This window comes from Trichechus manatus, unplaced genomic scaffold, assembly GCF_000243295.1.
Source record: "Trichechus manatus latirostris isolate Lorelei unplaced genomic scaffold, TriManLat1.0 scaffold00007, whole genome shotgun sequence".
Classification (NCBI taxonomy): domain Eukaryota; kingdom Metazoa; phylum Chordata; class Mammalia; order Sirenia; family Trichechidae; genus Trichechus; species Trichechus manatus.
In genome coordinates this window covers 13385216-13409461 of record NW_004443943.1, presented here as the reverse complement: position 1 = coordinate 13409461, position 24246 = coordinate 13385216, and the positions used below count along the sequence as shown (strand labels likewise).

General features: G+C 37.1%; 1 protein-coding gene across 2 annotated transcripts in view; it reads right to left on the bottom strand.

The window, feature by feature from the left end:
• The window catches only part of A1CF (APOBEC1 complementation factor), a 62260-nt gene extending 54949 nt beyond the window's left edge, over nt 1–7311 (bottom strand). For both annotated transcript variants that reach the window (XM_004369896.2, XM_004369897.2), the window contains exon 1: nt 6571–7311. In XM_004369896.2, the coding sequence (XP_004369953.1) occupies nt 6571–6669 (99 nt within the window). In that variant the 5' untranslated portion in view covers nt 6670–7311. The remainder of the gene's footprint in view (nt 1–6570) is intronic.
• Between the last annotated feature and the right edge of the window lie 16935 nt (nt 7312–24246).

The window sequence follows — 24246 nt, the reverse complement described above, 5'->3', positions numbered from 1 at the left end:
TGGATCTGTCCATGGGGCCTCCATGACCTTTCCTTGTACAGGTTGTGTTAGTTTCCCCTGTATTGTGTACTGTCTGACCCTTCACCCAAGATACCGCTTGTCTATTGCCTATTTAATATTTTAAAAAAAATGTTAAAAATGTAAAAACAATTCAAAGTTTGCAGTCACTACAAAAACAGGCTGTAGCCACATTTGGCCTGTGTGTTGTAGTTTGCCGACCCCTGGTTTATGTCTGTACTGAATTGTGTAATTCTGAGGTTTGTTTTCTAACTGCAGAATGAAGGAAGGATTGAGCTCTATCAATATTAGACAAATTTCAAATTCTCCATGTATTTCAAATTCTATATAGAATTAGATTCTGTGTTCTATAGAAGAATTCTATAGATTCTATACTCTATATTAGATTCTACATTCAATTTTATATAGAAATAAAAAGGATAGTCTAACAAGAACAGCTGCCTATCACTCAGCTTTAATAATGATGTTTTCTCCATGAAATTCTACTCCTTACTGAATGCTTCTTAGGATTTTTTTCCACTTTATGAGATTTTTTTTCCTTATAATGAAAATAATCCATATTCATTGTAGAAAGTTTGGAAAATAAAGAAGGGCATCAAGCAAAAAAAAAAAAAGAAAAACCCTAATCACACAACTTAGAGATGACATTTTGTTATATTTTCTCAATATTTTTTTATTGTGTGAATAATTTCTTAAAATATTATTTGGAAACATATACAGTTATGTATTCTGATTTTTATTAAACATTAAAACATAGGTACTTCATGTCTTTGAGAACTCTTTGGAATCACAGTTTTATATGATCATATAATTTGGAAAAATAGGGTTTATCATATTTTATGTGACCATTAACATTTTATTGGGCATTTAAACCAAAAAACCAAACCTATTGCCATCAAGTCAATTCTGACTCATAGCAACCCTATAGGACAGAGTAGAACTGCCCCACAGAGTCTCCAAGGAGTGCCTGGTGGATTTGAACTGCTGACCTTTTGGTTAGCAGCCGAACTCTTAATCACTACACCACTAGGGTTTCCATTGGGCTTTTAGGATATGTTAATTTTTTAAACATTATAAATTCTACTATGATTAACATCTTATGTCTAAATATTTGTCCCATTTCTTAGATAAGTTTTAAAGTTCTATACAGAAAGGTACCCTCTTTTTTTGTAGAAGTATAGCTGTATTAAAGGAGCCCTGGTGGCGCAGTGGTTAAGCAGCTTGGCTGCTAACCGAAAGATCAGCGGTTGGAACCCACCAGCTGCTCCAGGGGAGAAAGATGTGGTAGTCTGCTTCTGTAACCCTGTGGGGCAGTTCTACCCTGTCCTATAGGGTCACTATGAGTAGGAATCGACTCTGCAGCAGTGGGTTTGGTTTGGTTTTGGTATAGCTATATTAAGGAGCCCTGGTAGTGTAGTGGTTAAGTGCTCAGCTGCTAACAAAAGGGTCAGTGGTTCAAACCCACCAGCTGCTTTGTGCGAGAAAGATGTGTCAGTCTGCTTCCATAAAGATTACAGCCTTGGGGACGCAATGGACCAGTTCTACTCTGTCCTCTAGGGTCGCTATGAATCAGAATTGACTCGGCAGCAACAAGTATAGCTGTATTGCTTATTTGATGCTGCCTTATATTCTCATCTTTAATTTTGGATAAATTCATTTTCATCCCAACTACTTTATACACACTTTAGGTCAGGCACTACACCTTACACTTCTATAATGCCAAGGCCTAGCTCTAGAACACTGTTTACAGTAATAGGAAATAAGGAAACAGAACAGAAAAAACAAACAAAATCCCTTGCATTTTTGAGAAAAGGCCTATCATAATACGATTTTTTTCTGTTTGATTAGCAAATAAACATGTGCTAGTTTTAGAAAATCTGGGAAGTACAGTTAAAAGAAGTAAATAGGAAAAAAAAAATCCATACATAATTCTATTACCTGGAGACAAAGACTGTTTGTATGTTAACTACGCAGGGCACTTTCTTCTAAAATGCTTCTATATGGTATAGTGCAATTATGAAGTTTAACATTTTAAGTTTTTATCAGTAATATTTATTGACTGCCTACTATATGCAGGGTACTGTATTAAGTTTCTTTTATTCTCTGAAATACTATGATAAATTTTACAGCCATCAATATCCAAGGATATCCAATTACAAAAAAGTGATATCACAAAGTATACTTTCAAACCCTCCCAAGTAAGTGCTGTTGCATCAGTTGCTATATAAAAGACTAGCTCGTGTTATTCAGTAACCCACAAAATTCTATTTTTGACAGCTGTTATTTGTCCTGCTAGTGATAAGGGAGCACAATTAGTCACCCTCTGTCTTTTGAATTCTTGTTTTATAAGTATTCAACATTCAATATCAGAGACTGCAAAGTTGCAGGAAAACCAAATCCTTCAAATTCTAATTTATAAAATACTTTAGAAATGTAAATTACCATTTTCTGGGATACTCCCTCAGTTGTATTAAGCCTTTCCTTTATCTTCATTTTTATATAGGAAATAAAAAAAAAAACTTAAAATTGTTCCTCTTTTTAATTAATAATCATATTAATATTTTCTATAATCAAGAGTAGGAAGACTGAAGTATTAAGAAAGCTAAAGAATTTTCCCTATGTTACAGTTTGAGTGTGATTCTAGACATATGTCTGGTTCTCCTCTTGCAATCAAATAGTCCAGCTTGCTGACAAATGGCCAGATTCATATTCAACAGTTATTAGAATCACAAAATCAAGAGTAACTTCCTCTAACAGGGTAGGACCTAGCCAATCTTCTTAGAAATTCAGCCCTAGAGCAATCAAGGACTTGTCCAAGATCATCCATCTTGGTCTCCATTGTATGTGGTAGAGACCAGGTAAGATTACAGGTCTTCTCACTTGAAGTCTTTGGTGATTTTCCACACTTTGCAAAGGGATTTTCCAGTTCATTCAAAATGAGTGAGCCGTCTTGAATGTATTTACACCTTGATTATAGGTTTTAGACCTAGATAACTAGTTTATGGAATTTTAGGTTTCTATATTACTGGAGAATTGCTGATTCAACAATCATTCTGCTAACAATTTTTAAAGTGATAAGTGTTACCAAATTTAGGCTCCAACAAAAAAAAAATTTTTTTTGCATGTCCTGGCATGCTAATCTCTAACATTGCAATCTTAAAGATCACATTTTACCAACTCAATTGGTAAATCTTGCCAGAAATTTTGACCAATAGAAACAGAAACCTGTTTTATAAATCTTGGGCAAACTATCTAATCTCTTTATGCCTTGTTTTCTTCATCTGGAAATTGGTGATGATCATAGTAGCTACCTCATAGTGTTGTTGTACAGATTAAATGAGTTAATATACACAAAGCAGTTAGAATATAAGTGCCCAATAAATGTGGACTATTATTTTGTTGTTTTTGTTATTATTGTTAATATTATTGTGATCTAAATCTTCATTATTAACGTTTTCTGAATATAATTGAATACATAAGATCAACATAATATGCTGATTTGCCATGTATATTTAGAGATATTTCATTTGAAAAAAACATTTTTTTCTCTACAATTTAAATGTTTTTAAATCATAGCATTAGATTTGTAAAACTATCTCCATTGCTATTTGAATCTATTTCTTAAAAGTATGTTGATCTGTAGACTTTTTACACAGTTGTCATAACGTTAACAGTTTTCTGTCCTGCAGCATTTTTTAAATGACCTCTTTTAATGACTGAATAAGATTTCATTTGTAAGAAGATTTTAAGATGGAATGGGTCTCTTGGTCTCCATTTTGCACATGGCTCACTTTGCAAAGCAAGGCAGTCGCTAGACTACTAACTACAACTTGTAAGAAGAGGGAGCAGGAAAACTGTTTCTACATTCTTAACTAAACAACCCCAAGCTTAGAAGGGCTTAGAAGACTTAATAAGTCCTTAACTGCATTCTTAACTAACTCCCTCCAGCTAGAACTAGAGTTTGAGGAAAGAAGTTTTGCAATTTACACAAGGATGTTTTGAAAAGCACTGTTGGTACGTTGTCAGTCCTTGTTCCCCTAAGTGGGAGGCATTGGGAGTGATTGTCATTTTTCCCAAAGCTGGAAAGAGGAGTAGTAAAGAAACCACTCAGACAGCTTGATATGTATTCTCTGCATTTGATAAACAGTAGCCTGGTGGGTCTAACTTGCCCCTGAAATATCTAAGGTGAGAAACAATTTAGCCTGCTGCTTTGACGTTGGAGAGGGGGAGTGCTGGTCTTTCAGATTTTATCAAGTCAGAGAATGTGTGTTTCCAGGGGGCTAGAGTTTGGCCACATGCAGAAGTCAGGGGTTATCTTACATTTTGTCCAATAGGGCTTACAAAGCTGAGTAGAAGGAGGCTGAGGCTGAGTAAAGTGGCCAGCCAGATGAAAGTACGGCTAGCTGAGAGATCTCCACAGAGTAGGGATGTCTCTACAATGGCTACAAAGTACCTCTCAAGCTTTAAGTAGCTGCCAGGCCCAGAGAGCTCTCTGTCAATGTTAGTCAAGTAAGAACTTTCCTGCCCCCTCTCCTTTGTTTTCGTCCCTCTCTTCTGCTTTAGCCCTGCATCAGAAATTGTAGTTAGCAAACCGGAGTAAAAGTGTAAAGCAGGAAAATAGAAATCACCCTCCACCCATCCCCACATACTTGGGAAAGTAAAATATCTATAACTTCCAATGAAGTTAAGTTTTTATCATACTGTACTAGACGTATTATTATTCACTGGAGGATCTTTTATTGTCTAAAAGTTACCAGAAATTTCATGAGTCTTGTTCTAAATTTCATCTGGGAAAAAGGAAGAACCAGTGCCCAGAATAAACTTAAATGGAGAATTTAAATTGTTTTGAGATTATTTCTCCTAAATTCTGTTTTTCAATGTAATGATTATATATTCATAATTTTCTTAATTATTTCCTTTTTTTTATACATTTAGGTTTGTGATATTGAATTCTTATAATGTTGCACTCGACAGGTTTCTACATATTTCTAACATTATATTTTAGATTATGAGAGATATATTTCCAGAAGGTGGACACCCTTATATATAAATATTGACAAATTGCTTTTCAAAAGTGTTGAAATACATTCCACTACCACTGTCTTTGCATGAATGTTTCATAATACCAAGAAGTTAAAAAAGAAATATTTAATTTTGAATTTTGTAATATTTATGGATATATTGATTACAAAAAGAGGAAAAACCTCTTTTCAGCTAATTGTACCTGAGCAAATGTAAAAAAATCACTATTCTAACTATATTTGTTTATAGACTGCAAATCTGACAGAAGTTTATTAATTATAAAATACCTTTTTATGTAGCGGAAGGATGCATAAAAAATCTGGAGTCAGTCATTCATTTTGAAGCACATTAGTTTTGAAGAGGAAATCATTTAAAAATTTATTAATGACACTAAAATAATTTAGTCTTAAATAAAACTAATAATATGTCAGTATCTCCCTTAGCTTAAATGAAAGTTTAAAAATTTAGCCATGAAATAATAATTTCTGAAATCTTAAAAAGCCTAAATGAACACTGTTCATTAGCATGAATTATAAATAACTTTGAGCATCATATTATCTCTAATAAAGCATGCCATGACTCGCAAGATTTAGTTGAAAACTAAATGCATTGCATTTTTCAGCAATCTGAACAAAGGAACATCTAATAAAAGGATGCTGTTGAATATTCTGTTGTGGTTGCCTACTTATGACATTTGTTTTCATAATAGTACCAAGATTTGGTTAAGTTGGAAAAGTATGTGGGTGAAATACAATGGCTGAAGAATTAAAATACTTCGTTTTATTGTGACAAGGCAGCATCCTTTTTTCAAATAAGATAATTAATTTATATACCTAACACTAGTTTGCTCTGTAAGTTCTCTAAAAAGGCTATCATGAAGGCAATAATGTTATGTAAGTAATTATCAATAACCAACATCCATGACTAGACCATTTTAGGATTGTGATCTTTTCTGTCTTCCTTTTCAAAAATGCTGAACATGAACAGAAGTTAGGATTACATATCCCGGGCTGAATAGTTGAGTGTTCTGAGAAAACAAGATGAAATTACTGGGCTAGGTGAATGCTCACCCTTGTACCCCAAGTTCTAGACTTCTTCCTACATCTTCAGTTATCACTCTGAAAAGTAAGGCTAGTTCCTGTGTAGTTAGTTTTCTGCTCATTCCTGCAAGCGCTAACTCAGTTCTACTTCACAAACAGCTTTGGGTGGTAAATTGAAGCCAGTTTTTCCTGTACTAAAATGGCCTTTCAAAACTATGAGAGTCTTTATAACCCTAGACACTGATCTTGTTTTCAAATGAAGAGTTAAGGTTGCGTTGCTAACCCAGAGTGCAAAGAACATCACCTGCAGGATCACCTGGAAAACAGAAATGATGTAATTTCCTTCTCCCTTGGAAACTTGTCACCTCAAAGAAGGACATCCACCTAAGAATTATATAATTGACTGTTCACATTTTGTATAATAGGGATTAATATTCCCACCATTCTGTGAATTCAGTGGTTCTCAGCAGATGTCACAAGAAGTTCCTACCTGGACCAAGCTATATCCTGTGCGCTGGACGAGTGCGCGGAGGGCTGCTTCCTTCTGGGTGCCGCTCAATCCATCCCCGGATTTTTGATTTGATTCCATTGAGAGTGATTATCAGCAAAAAATCAGGTTAATTAGGGTTGCTCACTGAAACCAAATTTAAGATAAATTAAGTAAATTACTATCGCCAAGTCCAAACTTGTCCTTTTCATAAAGGACGTCTTCAGGAAACATTACATATAAATGAGTCATTATGGTTAGAGCAACTAACAGCCATACACAAACAAGGCTGGTTAAATGTCAGATTCTGCTATCTCATTAAAAAAGAGTTTTTTAAAAAAAAGTTCAATTTAAGTTGAAATTTAGAAGTAAGAAATGAATAATACCCATTCTCCAATTAGAAGCAGATCAGTAATTCTCAATCCAATTATCTCAGGAGGTCTCCAAATGTTTAAACAAATTAGCTCACTTCAATTAAAAGGATATGCTAAACGGTTCTTGCAGATGTGAGAAGAGGGCACTGTCAGCAAATGAAACCAACTAGGATAGGATGTCAAAATTCTCAGAGGTTGAGCTTCATGTATCTGTTCTATGTGTTATCTAAGGCATTTATGCACTTATTCTCCAAAGATAAATTCCTAGAACGGAGTGTGCTCGTGTCAGATACACAGAAGTCATCATACAAATTATTCCATGTAATAAAAATGGGACGTCGATGCTAACAAAGCAAGAACAATGGATCCTTTTGACTATGTGTTGGAAGGGCTACTAACAACTGGATCGTAGGTCCCATAGACCACTTAGTAAAGTATATGAAGCCCTTTGTAAACTCTAAGATACATTTTGAAAGTTTATATATGGGTTCCTGTTTGTGTATGTAGATATGGATAGGCAATTTCAGCATTTTATTGTCTGTTCTTTCTGTTTTGGGAACATGATTTGAACCCCATTTGAAATGTGATAGTTGCTAAATTCCCAGGTTCCCAGGGAAAGGATAACATTCTATAAAGGTTCCAATCTACGGTGGTAAGAGGCTACTGGGGACACTGACCTGCTGGGTGACAGTATGGGTGACTAGTGAAGTTTTATGGTGGGCTTCCACTCTGCTTGATTTACTCTGCCAACCAAGACAGAGGAAGTGTGTTTTGCAGTTATCTGAGTCAAACGCAAATCTAAGGTACTTGACTACAGGTCCTTTTATTTATTTTCTGCCCTATGATTTGAGATTTCCTATACAGCTTTTGATTGTCATTTAAAGATTCATTTATGTAGTGAAAGTATGTATAAATGAATAGACCATTAATCATATGATGGTCAGAATATTAGAATGTAATAATATTAGGAAACTGGGTCAAAAATTGAATGATAGGAAAAAAATGTGACACTGTGGTGATCATCTCAGTAAAATGCTGCTTCAAGGTATTCTATTACCAAAGTTTTAAAAGTTCCCAAACTAATAGGCAAACGTCATTCAAAGTAATATTTTTGGTATAATTTAGAAATTTAAATTTAAAAATACTTGAAATTCCAGAGGGAGTATAAACATTAGCTATTACAGGAACAGAACAATTTCATCCTCTGCATGTAAGTAAGTATGGCTATTCTTGACCTTGACCTTTCTGATAATTTTTGCTTGCTTTTGACTCTAGGTAATTTCATTTGCACTCATTCGTTCTTCCAAGAAGTATTTAGTTAGTGCTGTCTGTATGCCATTTCCACCCTCCTGCCCCGCTTCAGGGCATTGTCTTTTATGGGCAGCCTGCTAACTTGGGAAGTTAACAAGCAGTTTTAGTGTCTGAACTTTGCAAAAAGCAGGGTTCTTTGTTTGTTTTTCATCTTAACTTCATATTGTGACTAAGACAATCAGTAAATTTCTTCTGACTTTCCATCACCACCAACACCACTTCTTGTTGTCGAGTTGATTCCAACTTATAGTTACCCTGTAGGACAGAGTAGAACTGCCCCATAGGTTTTCCAAGGAGCAACTGGTGAATTCGAACTACCGGCCATTTGGTTAGCAGCTGAATTCTTAACCACTACACTACCTGGGCTCCAACCTTCCATACTGGTGATTTAAAATACATATGGCAATCCAGGTTGGGACTTATATCTTTAATGACATATTTACAGTGTAAACATTCTTTCTATGGATACTATAAGATAGAGGTAAAGTGAGATGTGGTTTCAGTTTATAACCCTAAACTGAAGGTGAGTATAGTCATAGAAATCTCTATGAAACAATATAAATCAAGATAGTATTCTCTTAAAATAGACAACAAATAAAACCATAAAATACCTTTGGAAGATTCACATAGAAAACTAGCCTTTATGACACATTTTAACTCTTACACTTTTCCTAAATGTTAATAAAATTGTCTGTTTACCAGGATATTCTCAAACTCTCCCACTGGGCTGAATTTAACCTGCCAAGAGGAAGGAGTCCATGGATGGATGGGAGTCTGATGGAGTAATTTATGTGTGTCTTACAGCTATTTGAAGGCAAAGTCTATAGTCTCTTGGCCAAGTTGTAGAAAGAGCTTCATCCTTTCCATCAAAAAGATAACAGTTCATGGTGAAATGGCAAGTTTTTATTTGCAAAACCTACCTTTCATTTCAGTTAATAATTAGTAAAGGAGGTTAAAGGTATTTTGACATTAGAAAGGTCTTTTGATCACATACAAGTTCACTTTGAAGCTATTGAGAAAATCTGTGTAATGTGTCAATATAGTCTTAAGTCATTGGAAATCAGGACATGAAAATAAAATTCAGAATTTGCTAGAAGAGGGACTTGCTGTTCAATTTTTATTTCTCCAAAACAATCCCTCTCCTAACCTTGACCTAGTCTAAAGGGTGGGCTTGAATCCCAGATAAATATTTTTTAAGCAAGTCAAGCCGTTGTTAAAGAATTTGGTTAATTTGAAATAAAAAAAAAAATTTGTAATTTCTTCAGACCTGAGGCTGCATTCTGAAAGACTAGTTCCCATTCAGTTTATTGAATTCAAAACCTGTATACAACAGGCATTAAGAATACCAGAGTTAGAAGAAAGCACTCGTGTATATATCAGTTATTAATTCAAGTATTCTTTGAGTATCCACTATGTGGTAGGAATTGTTCTAGACACTGGGAATGTAGCAGAGAACACAATAGCTCCTCACCGCAAAACCTAGTGGAGTTTACTAGTAGGTGAGCATGAAAAAAAAAACCAAGATAAATAAGTGAAGTATACAGTGTGCATGTGATAATTTCTGAGGAGAACAAACAAAAATGGATATGTGTGTTTAGAGTTGAACTTTTAGATAGTATGGCCCTTCAAAATTGAATTTGCGAAAAGACCTGGGTGAAGTGAGGGATGTCTTAGGGGTATTCCAGGCAGAGATACTGGCCTTGGGAAGGTGCCCACTGGTAAGGGTCCTGAGGAGGGAGCATGCTGAGGGAATACTGAGGAGGCCAGTATGGTAGTGGCCAGAGCTGAGTGAATGAGAAGTAGAAGTTGAGGTCAGAGAGGTAATGGGGGACCAGAATATGTAGGTTCTTGTAGATTACAGTAAGAACACTGGCATTTGTACTGAGATGTGAAGCAAGAAGATTGATTTTTTTTTTTCCTCTGTATGTTTTAACAGGATCACTCTGGCTGTTGAGAAAACACTGAAGGGGGTGGGGTCAGGACTGGGAGTAGAGTGAGGCAAGTGAAGTGAACCATGCAAATACAGAGTCAACACCTGTTATTTAAAATGTTGATATTTTGTTCTTCATGGAATTTTCCCCTTAATTTTGATTGCTTTAAAATATTGCATTCGAATATTATTTGTCTTGATTACTGAGTTTTTTGGTGCTCCCTTAAATTTTACACTTGAGACAAGTTCCTTACTTACCTCACTTTAGTTGAGGGTTCAAGGGAAGAAGCAGGAGGACCACTTAGAAGCTATTATGACAGCTAGGTAAGAGATGGTAGTGGCTGGGACTAGGATGGTAATAATGGAGGTAGTCGAATCCTGGGTATGGACGAATTGGATGTGTTGAGAGACAGAAACAAGGAGTCAAGAATGACATGCAGCTTTTTGACCTGAGCAACGCAGAAGAATAATGTTGCCAGTAACAGAGATGTAGAGTAAAAAGTTGTGGAAGAAGAGTAGTAGCTTAGTTTTGGGCATGTTGATTTTGAAATGCTCATTGTATCGCCACATGGAAAACTTGAGAGGGAAGTTATGTATATAAGTCTGGATTTCATGGGAGAGTTCCAGGCAAGAGATAATTGATTTGAAGGTTTTCAGCATAGAGATGATATTTAAAGCCTTGGACCTGGATAAGATCATGTAGTGACTGAGTGAGGAGAATAGGTCCAAGGACTGATCTGTGGGACACTCTAACTTTTGGAAGCCAGAGAGATAAGGAGGAACCAGCAAAGGAGATGGACACAGAACAGCCAGAAAGATAGGAGGAGAACAGGTGAGTGAGGTAGTTTGGAAGCCAAGTAAAGAAAAGGTTTCTGGAAAAAGTGAGTGTCCAGTTGTGCCAAATGCTACTAAGCTAAGTAAGATGAAGCCTGAATAGCAGTGCAGACCCTGGAACTAGACTTCCTGGGTTTACATCCTCACTTTGCCTCTCATATGTGCCCTGGGTGAATTCCTTAACCTCTTTCTGTCTCAGTATCCTCAGTTTAGGCAATCTCTCTCAGTGTTTTTGTATTACATGAGTAAATGTATTGAAGGGGCTTTGGAAGAGTTCCTGACACTGGCGTGTACTAAGTACCAGATTAGTGTTAGGCATAGATACAGAAAATCTAAAAGAGGAGAAAAGGAGAAGCAATATAATCACCAAGCACCTCCAATTCTCAATCCAGAGATCCTAGAGTAAGAATTTCCATAGATCCATGGAAAAGCATTGTTACCTAGTTGAGAATGACTAAGAGAAGAAAGGGACAATGAAATTGAAGTTAGATGGAGGAGGATTACAGTCAGTATTACAGGGGAGAATCATATACCCTCCCTAAGCATCAGTTTCCTCATTTGTGAATTGGGGCAATAAGCAGGTGGCACCGTGGTTAAGAGCTTAACTGCCGACCAAAAGATCAGCAGTTCAAATTCACCAGCTGCTCCTTGGAAACCCTATGGGGCAGCTCTACTCTGTCTTTTAGGGTCTTGAGGAGTCAGAATCGACTTGATGGCAACGGGTTTGGCTTTTTTTGTTTGTTTGTTTAGACAATACTGTTATGAAGACTAAATGAGAAAACTCTGTGTTTAGTTCAGTTCTAACATACAGTGAACACTCCAACATGACTTACTGATATGTTAATAACTCACATTGGAGGAGAGAAGCAGAATGCAGGAATAGAAAAGTGATTCCAGAGTGAAGGAATAGCAAAGTGACAGCATTTCCTTGTATATTTTCCTTCTCTTTGCCCTCTTCCTTAAATTCATTCTAAACATGGGGTGGCAGAGGGACTAACAATGTAAAAAACCAAGGGTCTCTTCTACCAGTTTTCATTAATCTGTGACTAATGTCTCCCTGCTCTGCCCAGCAGTATTTATTTAGCAATGTAACATGTTATTCAAATGTATACCCACAACCATACCTGCTATATAAAAATGTTCCCCCCTTTTATTTCTCTACCCCATCCCAGTGGAAACTCTCTGAGCCTCAGTTTCCTCATATATACAATTAAGATAATAATATTTCCTTCACATAGGATTCTTTTGAAGATTAAATATTAATACATTTAAAATACTTTAAATGATTCATGGAATTTAATAACCATCAAATAAGTATTAGCTATTATACTATTTTAATCATTATTCTAATTATTCATCTCTAAATGATTCCAAGAGGTAGAATTTCCAAACTGCTTATGGGGAGGATAAAATTCCAAACCCTTAGCATCAAACACCATCTCTTCAGGACTAGATCCTAGACTCACCTTCCAGGTCTCCCATACACCATGTACTCTCTCCACATGAAATTACCATGTTTTCTTATGGCTCCGTACTCTTTGCTTTGAATACCTTTCTCCTCACTTCCCCTAACTCCACCACAGTGGCTCTGCCAATCCTTCTAGATATTATTGAAATGTTGTCTTCTCTGTGACGCTTTCTTTGACCCCTCCATGGGTAAAATTAGGTGCCACTTCCTCAATGCTCTTAAACAAAACAAAACAAAATAACAACAAAAACTCTATGTATTCTCTCTTGTTGCAGAGTACTATAATTGTTTGCTTACATGTCTACCATTCTCACTAAACTGAGTTTTCTGAGTGTAGGGATTATGTTGACTTCAACTCCATTTGCCCAGAAGGCTTAGTCTGATTACGTTAAGTGCTCAATAAATACTTGTGGAACAAAGTAATGACTTTGGAGCAGCATTTAAAATTTACAGTGACTTGCTCCCAATCAGAAGTAAAATTAATCTGAAACTAATGTCTTAATGCTAGTTACTTCTTTTGTTCTAGTCATTTCCTGAAAGTTCTATGCTGGAAAGAACTTGCTTTATGTAAGGAATTGATTTTAATGGTGTCTCTGTATTTGTGAATATGTTATCATATTTGTAAGAGAAATAAAAAGTATAAGACTTCTGGAATGCACAGTGATTGAAAATAGAGTTGACATTTGGATTCACTTTTCTTTTTTCCTATGCCCTTCTAGTTATGTATTTGCAACTTTAGTGCCTATCTGATAAAGAAAAGAAAGACCTAGGAGTTACTGGAGTCACAATTTCTGTATTCCTGAACTTCGCAGATTTATTGGAATGAACAGCTCACCTTATCACTTGATTGAGACTGCTCAGTAGAAATTGCCAGAGTTTGCTATTGGTCAAGGTCAGAGCTGCAGTTCCTGGCTCTGACCCTGAAGGCTTCAGGTGCCAGTGGATACTGGCTCAGGGAGAGTGGCAGGAAAACAAAGATAAAAAGAAAGTTGGAAGAGAGGCAGCAGGTAGGGAGGTAAATTCTGACTCTTCAAGTCTAGGCCTGTCAGTGAGGCACCATGGGCTTCTCTTTAATTACAAACCTAAACTAGACAGAGGAAATGCCTTCATTTTGTATATAAAAATTACTCCCATGTGGAGAACAAAGTTGTGGAAGGAAAATAGGAGATGATTTTAAGTGACCTTTGTTAGCTAGATTTGCCTGAAGTTATGGCCATGTTGGAAGCTCTTAATGGCCTAGTGGAACACAAATTGGTAGCTAGGGATATTAGATAATGTGGGAAAAAACATTTTTTTATTTATTTTTAATTCTCTCAAAATGGTAAATTGGGCAAGACGTGATACAAAAGCAAGAGAAGTACATGAAGAAACAGCATACTTATAGCGTGAAGAAAGAATAGCTTGCAAAAGGAAAAGCAGAAATTGTTGTCGTAAGTGACAGAGAAGAGATGAAGGATAAAAATAAAATTAAAGTTGGAAGATGTCTTGGTTAAAAATTAAATGAAGAAATTATTCTCGGCTTCAACAAAAAGATCAATGAATATTAATTGAATAACTGCTAGATATCAGACACTGTGCTAGAGAATTGAGTTAGAAAACAGAGTTAATTCTACTGATATTATAGGAGTCCCTCGGTGCTGCAAATGATTAAGTGCTAAGCTACTAACCAAAAGGTCAGCATTTGGGTGCCTTGGAAAAAAGGCCTGGCTATCTGCTTCTGAAAGGTCACAGCCTTGAAAACCCAATGGAGTGCAGTTCTACTCTGCACACAAGGGGTTGCCATGAGTCAGAATAGACTCAATGGCAATGGGTTTGGTTTGGTTTTATTAATATAATATTTTCTGTTTTACTTATTTGATTTTCTAAAGAGTACAGAGAAGGACACTGATGGGGAGGAAAGACAGTCTCTGTCTTGGTAAGCAGAGGAGAGGTGTTCTTTCATAAGTGAATATGGAGACCTTGGGGCCTGTATTAGCAATCTCCCCCATTGCATTTGAAATTGATGACGGCTTCACTCACCATTGTATCAGTTGGGAATTTGTAAAATCAAATCCAGTCTTTCCCCAATGTTTTAGTGTGCACTGACATTGCATGATGTAGGCTGGGCATAACTCTTAGGCAGCATGCAGATTCTACAAGTAGTTTTATCATGAATTTCAGCCTTTTAATAGCTCCTGGGAATTTTACACAGAAGGACTTCCAGGTTATACTGAAATGCTTCTGAAGAATTTATGATCAAAGTTTACACATTTGCCTGATAAGTCTAAGTAAATATTACTCTGTACTGTGTGATTAAAAAAAAAAAATTAGCTCGAGTATTCTTCTTGGAAAAATATTTACAGTTGGTATTAAGTTCATTTTAGAAGTGAATTTATGCAATAGTTCCCTTTATTTGCCCAGATATGAACTATATCATAAACCATAGAAAAATTATATAGAAAATAAGCATCACAAGAGCTTGGTTGCTAACCAAAAGGTCAGCAGATTGAATCCACCAGCTGCTCCTTGAAAACCCCGTGGGGCAGTTTTACTCTGTCTTATAGGGTCGCTGTGAGTCAGAATCAACTTGACGGCAAAAGGTTTTAAAGTAATATGTGGTGTCTCAATTTTTAAAGGCAATATATATCAGCAAAAATGAATAAATTAACTCAAATCCTCTCTCTGTTATAAAGGCCTTAGTAATAAATCATGCATTAATTTGGGCCTGGTTAATTTGGGCCTAGACAAGTCTTCAAATAATAAAAGAAAAGAAACTAAAATTATTAATAGTAGATAAATTAATTTTACTTGATAATTGACAAAATCCTCCTTCCATAGTAGCTTCCATATTTTTAGAGAAAGACAAACTTGCATTTAAATTTCAGCCACTGTAATTTTAACTTTTCTGAGGCCCTGTTTTTTATTCTTAAAAAAGGAACAGGAAGACTGATGCCTAACTTAAAGTTTTTTTTTTTTTTTTAAATTAGTATTAAATAAATAAGATAATGGATGTGAGAGCACTTAACATAGGCCTGACACACAGAAATACCAAAAAACCAAACCCGTTGCCATCGAATCGATTCCGACTCACAGTGACCCTATAGGTCAGAGTAGAACTGCCTCATAGCGTTTCCAAGGAGCAGCTGGTGGATTTGAACTGCTGAGCTCTTGGTTAGCAGCCAAACACTTAACTACTGTGCCACCAGGGGCATACAGAAGGTGCTCAATAAATATTCCTTTTTTGTTCTTATCTGCTGCTTCAGCTGACTCATCCTAGCTATCCGTGGTGCCCTGCATGCTTATGCTCCATTCTAGCAATTGTCCCAGGTGGAGAGAAATCCATTTTGAATCCATTATTTTGAGCTCTTTCCTATTACTTTCATAACTGGTCTAGTTATGTCATTTATTTTTGCTCTTCTCAGTAGGAGAAGTTCCTAAGGTTCTGAGATGGGAAGGGAAAGGAAGCAAGCAGAGAGTGGGGGACCTCATACCATCAAGAAAGCAGTGCCAGGAGCAGAGTGTGTCCTTTGGACCTGGGGTCCCTGCTCGGAGAAGCTCCTAGACTGGGGGAACAATGATGAGAAGGCTGACAGAGACAGAAAGCCTTCCCCTGGAGCTGACACCTTGAATTTGGACTTTTAGCCTACTTCACTGTAAGGAAATAAACTTTTCTTTGTTAAAACCATCCACTTGTGGTATTTCTGTTAAGCAGCACTAGATGACTAAGACAGTTAACAATAGAATAAAACATCCTCAAACTGATAAATAGCATCTCTCAGAAACAGGCAACAAACATCATACTTAATGGTAAAACACTGCAGTCATTCATTTTCATTAAAAACAAATAAATCAGCTATGTAAAACGATTAGAACTAATAAAAGAATACTAAGGATAGCTATAAAATAAATGCTTCCCATTTAACAGAAATAAAATGTAATGAGAAAATCTGAATATAAACAAAGCTTATAAAATAATATGATTAAATTTAATGAGAAATATTTAAGACCTATATGAAGAAAATAATAAAATTCTATGGAAGGACTTAAAGGCCTGTATAGATGGAAGGCTTAATAAAGATGTGAGATCTTCCCAAATTATTAATTTAGTGCAATACCAATAAAAATCTCAACAGTATTATTTTGAAACTTGAAAAATTGGTTCCATAGTTCATCCGGCAAGAAAATGTACAGTAAATGTCACAACATGTATTGAAAGTGTAGAATGATTTGGGGGAACCAGCTCAATTAAAATTATCATTAAAACAGAAATAGACAAATAGATTAATGGAATGAAATAAAAGTCTACACCCAAAGTTTTCTGGATATTGGAGTTTGCTAACAGGTAATATTTCAAATCATAGGGAGAGCACAGACAACTTGAGAAAAAGATAAAGTTGGCCTACCACTTCACAACTTATACCAAAATTTAAAGCGTATTAAAGAAATAATCCTTAAAACATTCTATAACTATTAGAAGAAAATATAGAAAATATTTTTATGGTCTTGTGGTACAGAAAGCCTTCTTAACCATGCATATCAAACAACTTAAATGAAAAGATTAACAATTTGATTACATAAAAATTACAAACTTCTGTAATGGCAAAATAAATAAAATTAACAAGAAGCCACAGACTGGAATAAAATGATTACTATTTCTATAATAGAGAAGTAACATCTTTAAAGAGACTCACAAATACTGCACTAGTCACCTTCTTATACACTCCTTTACTTTCATAACTAGCTCTAACACTAATACTCCCTCACAAAGCCACCAGCCTATGCTCAACTTGGACAGGAATATAAAAAACTTTGAAACAGGAATCCACATAAGTGGTCACACTTTGATGACACTGAAGATTCAGAGATAATGAACAGTTTTTTAACCCAAAAAAGATTTCTGAAAATTTATCAGCAGATGGAAACTGTGCATTTGTTGGGATTGGGGACATGGGTAGTAGAGAAGAGAGATCTTTAAAAATCAGAGGACATAGCAGCTTTCTAACCCCCTACACCCCTAAGGTTGTACATAAGTCAGGTTAAGGCCCCTGTTTCTGTGTTGTGATTTCTCATAGAACCTGTAAGTTCTGGCTGTGGCTAGCTGCTGTGTTATCTTCACTTAATAGTGATAACCAGCCCTTCCCACCATCCCCAACTTTCCTAAAGATTTCTGGAAAAGACAGTTGGCAGAGTTTAGAAAATCTCTGGAATGAGAAGGTCTAACAAGGAGAGCAGAATTTCTTTGCATATACGCTCAATATTTAAATTGACATATAAATCCGTTAAGTGGTAATCATAGCACACAATGGAAATATCGTTTAGCTTAAACCAAAAACCAAACCCGTTGCCACTGAGTTGATTCCGACTCATAGCGACCCTATAGGACAGAGTAGAACCACCCCATAGGGTTTCCAAAGAGCACCTGGTGGATTTGAACTGCTGATCTTTTGGTTAGCAGCCGTACCTCTTAACCACTACACCATGAGGGTGTCCTTTAGCTTAAAAGCAGATGTTTATTCAACAGTCCTGGAACCAATTATTTATGTGGCAGATTTCAGAGACTCGATGAGCTGTGACTGCTTGTATTGCATTCCTTCTCATCTGGTTTATTATATATCTCTAATTGAATTTGTCCTTTTGAACTTTGTTGCTTCATTTGGTTTTCTCAGACCAATTTTGAGAAATTACGTTGAAAACTCAATTTCTACCGAGATGTCAATCGCTGATCAACAATATATATTTGATCCCTGAATAAAGCATACTGAATCTATCTAAAGCTTTGTTTTACATTGGCTCTGAAGCAATCTGAAACATGTAATGAAAAATAGTTTTATCTTGCCCATTAAAAAATACCAGATTATATGTGTTCGGTTTTATGTATGTGTTCAAAGATGTTCAATGGCCTCATATTTCATATTCTATCAATTATGTCAACTCTCCTGTTCCATCATCCATCTTATGTCAACTCTCCTGTTCCATCATCCATCAAATGTATCCAACTTTGTACCCATATTAATTCCCAGTGTATGCCCTTTTCTCCATTAAGACCAGTTTGAAGGATGACTAGGAGCGAGGTGAAGAAAAAGTGGGAACAGAGGTGTGAGTGAAAACAGCATGGATGGTAGTAGGGTTCCTAGAAGAAGTTGAGTGTGGTTTGAATGTTGAATGCAAGTTGTGAGGAGCAGTGGGGGAGGTGGGAGAGGGGAGTGGGATTGGCAACAGATAAGGCTGATGTGGTAGGCAAGAATTCCAAGAATTAAATCAATATCTGCATGATCCAAAACCACCAAAACTGTTGCCATCGAATCGATTACGACTCAGAGCAACCCTACAGGACAGAGTAGAACTGTCCCATAGAGTTTCCAAGGAGTGGCTGGTGGATTTGAACTGCTGACTTTTGGTTAGCAGCCATAGCTCTTAACCACTGCATGAAAGATAGAGTTCTCATTTTGTTATGAAGTCACTGGGATCAGCATGGAAAAATTATAACAGGATCTTGTGTGCTTTAGAAAGATGACTCTGTGAGCTTTGTTGAGAATGGGTTAGAGGCAGAAAGACCAGTTAAGGGACAGCTGGGAACAAAAGAAGGGCAGAACATGACTGTAGCAAAGAGGATGAGGAGAGAGAGGTTCATAAACTCCCCAAGATATGCACTCATCTTTTTAGCCCCAGCGCTCAACACCCAGCCTGGCACTTAGTAGCCACTTAATATGTGTTTGTTAAACTGACCAGAAATTTCATAATGCCTGTCTGACTACTCCAGACTTTGTACTCTCTTTTCTAATTTTTCCAGTTTCACTTTTTCTAATTTCCCAGTTTTACACACAATATTAGAATACATAAGATTTTGTCCTGCATTGTTCATTATTGATTCACATGTATCAGGGTGTTATAGTAGGAAAATACATGGGATCATGGATTTAGACCAACACAGGTTCAAATGTTGGAGTTCTGTCCCTTAAGAACTTTGCAACCTTGGGTCAAGTTATTTAACCAGGCTCCAATTTCTACATTTGGAAACTGGAGATAATGCTTCCTGCCCCACAGAGTTACTATAAGGAGGAAAAGAGATAGGGTAAGTATGCAACATAGAGCTTAGTACATGCACTCAATAGTGTTTTTCTTCATCTCTTCTATTTCTTCCCCTATCTCCCCAGTTAGGTGGCTCTTTCACGCAACAAGCAAAATTGTGCATCTATTATGTGCCTAACACTGTTAGATCTTAGAATTGAAAGATAAATAGGGAAATCCTAATTTAGCATAGCAAATAAATACTTATCTTCCAGTAAAGTAAGAGACCTTGGAGAAGGGAGTGATTACTTAACCTGGGTCTGGAATGGAAGCCTTACAGAAGCCTTCATGGGTTTCTTGATTTTAGGACCAAAAGTTTAATACATCTTTGTGTCCAGCATACCATCTAGAACAACACTAAACACAAATTGGAGGTCAATAAAACTATTCCAAATGGATAAGTTAACATGATAACCCCAGCTTCTTCAAGGATAAACTCAACATCCAAATCTAGTGGGAAAGACGCAGCCAATACATCATCTGGAACAGGGAGCTCTGCTGTCTTGTGCACTTGTCTAATGAGGCACAGTTGTATGCAGTGTTGAGAGGGGATGGAGTGTGGATTGCCTCAAGACACAGAGATGGTTGTTGGAACGTAATAATGTATACTTGAGTTTCTTGCTTCTAGGCAAAGAGGCTTCTTGGACTGAACCCAGTAATAGAAGATATTGTCCCACATAGAAAGAGGACTCTGCCTAGTGCCCTTTCATCCAGCCACTTCTTTTAAAATGGAGACTGACCCTGACCCCCTTCCACTGCAGTCCTAAAGCCCCATGTAGCCCCCACACTCAATTTTCTCTTCAGGGTTCTGTTGCCGTGCCCATGCAGGGGACTGATTTGGGGACAGGTTATATTATTTCATGCTTGTATTTTTGTCATCTAATAACTGTCGTATTCTTCAATCTCCATCTTTATAAATGGCTTTGAGTCCTGATCTGTTTTTTGTTTGTAACTATGAAAGTAACAAAGCCTGAGAAGTTTGCACTCTGGTGTAAGGATAGTACTTTCTATTCTGTTTCAGCTGCTAATTACCCAGATTTCTTCAAATGATTCTACTCAGACTTAATTAGGAGGCCCTTCCTGTGGTAATGGTGCAAATGGTTAATAAGCTCAACTGCCAAGTAAAAGGTTAGAGATTCCAGTCCACTCAGAGATACCTCAGAAGAAAAACCTGGTGATCTACTTATGAAAAATCAGCCACTGAAAACCCTGTGGAGCACAGTTCTATTCTAATACACATGGGGTTGCCATGAGTTGGAATCGACTCGACAACAGCTGGTTTATGATGAGGGAGAGACATAGAGGGATTAGAATGTGGTAAACATGTTGCTCAAATGACTTTAATAATAAACCAAAATTATTTAATAAGTTAAATAAATTTTTCTTCAAAGATCAGCCAAATGCCTACCATTCAAAACCCTTTTGTTACACTATGGTTATCCAGGACTCTTCCACCTTAGCTACCTACCCTCTGCATCTTCTCTTCCCCATCTTCAAAACTTACTTGTCCTAAGTACCAGTCCCACAAGACTTTGACAGGCTAGTTGATCTGCTAAGGGATTTTAGGTGAAGTGTTAATGAATGATACTGGCTCAAAGAGCTCAAATCACTCACACCCTGCATCTCAACTAATTTATATTTTAACAAGGAATTTCTGGAAACATACTCTTATTATCCTAAATGAATAACTCTATTCAGGCTGATACAGCTGCTATTTGGGGGCATCTGGGTCTCAGTTTAAAGTTCAAAATTAGCTTGGTTTAAATATGGGACTCCTTTGGGAGACATAGACCGATCAGCCCAATTTCTCTTTCCATGAGGAGAAAGGTCCGCCCTTAGACAGTATCAGAATTTGAGTTTAAGGCAGCCAAGCCATTCACGACAATGACTTTGTATTTTCAGTGATGCTTCGGTGGCTTATCCTGTCACTAGCTCATGGTGCCTGCACATATTTCTTCTGTGATCTGGGTCTGGCAGTCTCTTGAAGTCACAAATGAGTCTCTCGCTGCATAGGTCCATGTATCTGGACATAGCGGAGAGGGTAGGACCCAGAGTGAAGGGAATATTCCTCTTAGCATGAGGTTTTGTTAATCTGTCTCCCAGAATTTGTGCAGAGAATGTGGCTGAGTTAGAAATGCTGTATAGTGGGAAGTGGTAGCACGGAACGGGGCTGCCCAAGGGTATAATCCTCTGGCTGGGTTTGCATCCTAATAAAAAGTGTCTTCTAATCTTGGGAGAAAAGGAGCCCCGGTGTCATAATGGTTGAGCATTTGGCTGCTAACCAAAAGGTCAGTAGTTCAAACTCACTCAGCAGCTCCTCGAGAGAAAAGACCCAGCGATCCGCTCCCATATAAATACAGCTTAGGAAACCTTGTGGGGCAGTTCTACTCTGTCATATAGGGTCACTATGAGTTGAAATCGACTCGAAAGCATACAACAACAACATCCTTGGGAAACTCATTTAGCTTTTCTGTAGCATAAACAATCTCAAAGGCGCCTTCTAGTTCCAAAATTCAAAGCTTCTCAGTGTTCCATTTATACTCTGCTTACAGGGCTGTGTGTGCCAGACTACTGGGTTCATTCCTGCTTCCACCACTTATTAGCTACAGCTCTCTAAGCCTGTTTCCTTATCAGAAAAATGACTTAGCAACAGTCCCTATCCCATAGGGTCCTGGTGAGAATTAAAGAAGTTAGTCTGTGTGCCTGGCACATTACAGGAGCTAGATACATATACAAAAAAACCAAAACCAAACCAATTGCCATCCAGTCATTCTGACTCAGGATGACCCATGTGTGGTGGAGTAGAACTGTGCCCCATAGAAAAACAACTAATTTTTCAGAAGTAGATCGTCAGACTACTGCGGATGATACTGGTTGGACTTGAACCTCTAACCTTTCAGTTAGCAGCCAAGTGTGTTAACCATTAGTACCACCCAGGGACTTCCATATAAAGGAACTGTTACTTAACATCATCATTAGCATCATCACAGGGCTCTGCCAATTCCAACAGGTTGGTAGTAAATGTCTGAATTGTGAGGCACTGGGGGAATCTAGGAAACTCTGGTGGTGTAGTGGTTAAGAGCTACGGCTGCTAACCAAAAGGTCAGCAGTTTGAATCCACCAGACACTCTTTGGAAACTCTCTGGGGCAGTTCTACTCTATCCTATATGGTCGTTATGAGTTGGAATCGACTTGATGGCAACAGGTTTAGTTTGGTTTTGGTGGGAATCTTCAGGAAAGAGAATTGGAAAGACGATTCTTGAGATGGTCACCTTCATGTTCCAACACAGTTTTTCCTCCCCCATGATATCCAGTTCTGATTTCTGACTGCTACTGCAAGTAATCAGAGGTATTGGGGTTTAAGTACATCTAATAAACAAATTAATTCATGCAGAAGGCCCTAGCTGGAAAGATAAGCAGTAAACACAATCCCAGTAGAAGAGTTGGGTAGAAGAATTCTAAAAAGGAGTTATTAGAGAGGAAAACAAATCACATTTGTACACAATACACTGCCAGTGCCCAGCCTGTCTGCTTCCTAGAAGACTGTGTTAGGAGATTTTGTAGAGTCCTCCTTTCATTTACTTCTTTAATTAGTTACAGCATCTAAACTGGTTTAAATATTTTAGGGCTGTTTTCTTCTGCGGCCTGCATGGGACTGGTTTTCCTCCCATCTTCCATGTGGACCTTTATATCCCCTCTCCTCTCTTAATTAATTCATCATTCAAATTAGTTAATGTCCAGTACAGCAGTAGAATGCCAACTGTATAACCAGCACTATGCTACATAAGGAGCCCTGGTGGCGCAATGGTTAAGTCCTTGGAGGCTAACCGAAAGGCTGGCAGTTCAAACCCAGCAGTGGCTGAGCAGGAGAAAGACCTGGCACAGCTGTGAGGGAGAAAGACCTGTTGATCTGCTTCCATAAAGATTACAGCCAAAAAAACCTTATAGGGCAGTTCTACTCTGTCACATGGGGTCACCATGAGTGGAAAATCAACTTGACAGCACGAGCAACAACATGCTTTATAAGCAGACTAGGCTTATAAATCACAGGTGAGAGCATCTTTCAAATAACTAGCTTTGTACAATTAGAATGATGAATAAAGACTCAAATACCTTGAATAAATTAGACATACTCATTTGACTATGAAGAAATATGATTTTTTAAATGAAAATACTTTGCAATGAAATGCTTTATAAATTAGAATATTCTGTGGAAATAAGGTATTATAATAGTTATTTCTGTTGCTTATGTCTAAAACCAAAAAAACCCCAAACCCATTGCTGCTGAGTCAATTCCGGCTCATAGCAATCCTATAGGACAGAGTAGAACTGTCTCACAGGGTTTCCAAGGAGCAGCTGGTGGGTTCAAACTGCCAGACTTTTGGTGAGCAGCTGTAGCTCTTAACCACTGCACCGTCAGGTTTCCTGCTTAAATCTTGTGTTTTTTAAATCAATTGGACATCCCAAAGCACAGATTTTTTTTTTTAATTGCTGGAAGAAGGGAGGATCACTGCATTATTGAAGGTAGGATTTTGTAGAATTGCAAACCAGTTTGCTCACTTAGCCATTCTCTCTGGCCAAATTTTCATGTGTTAATTCTCTTTAATCATATTATTGTCTGGGCAGAATGCTATACATAACCATGCAAACTAATCTTATATCCTTATTACTACTTCTCTCTTAATATTATAAAGGGACTGAGCCCTACTGGAATA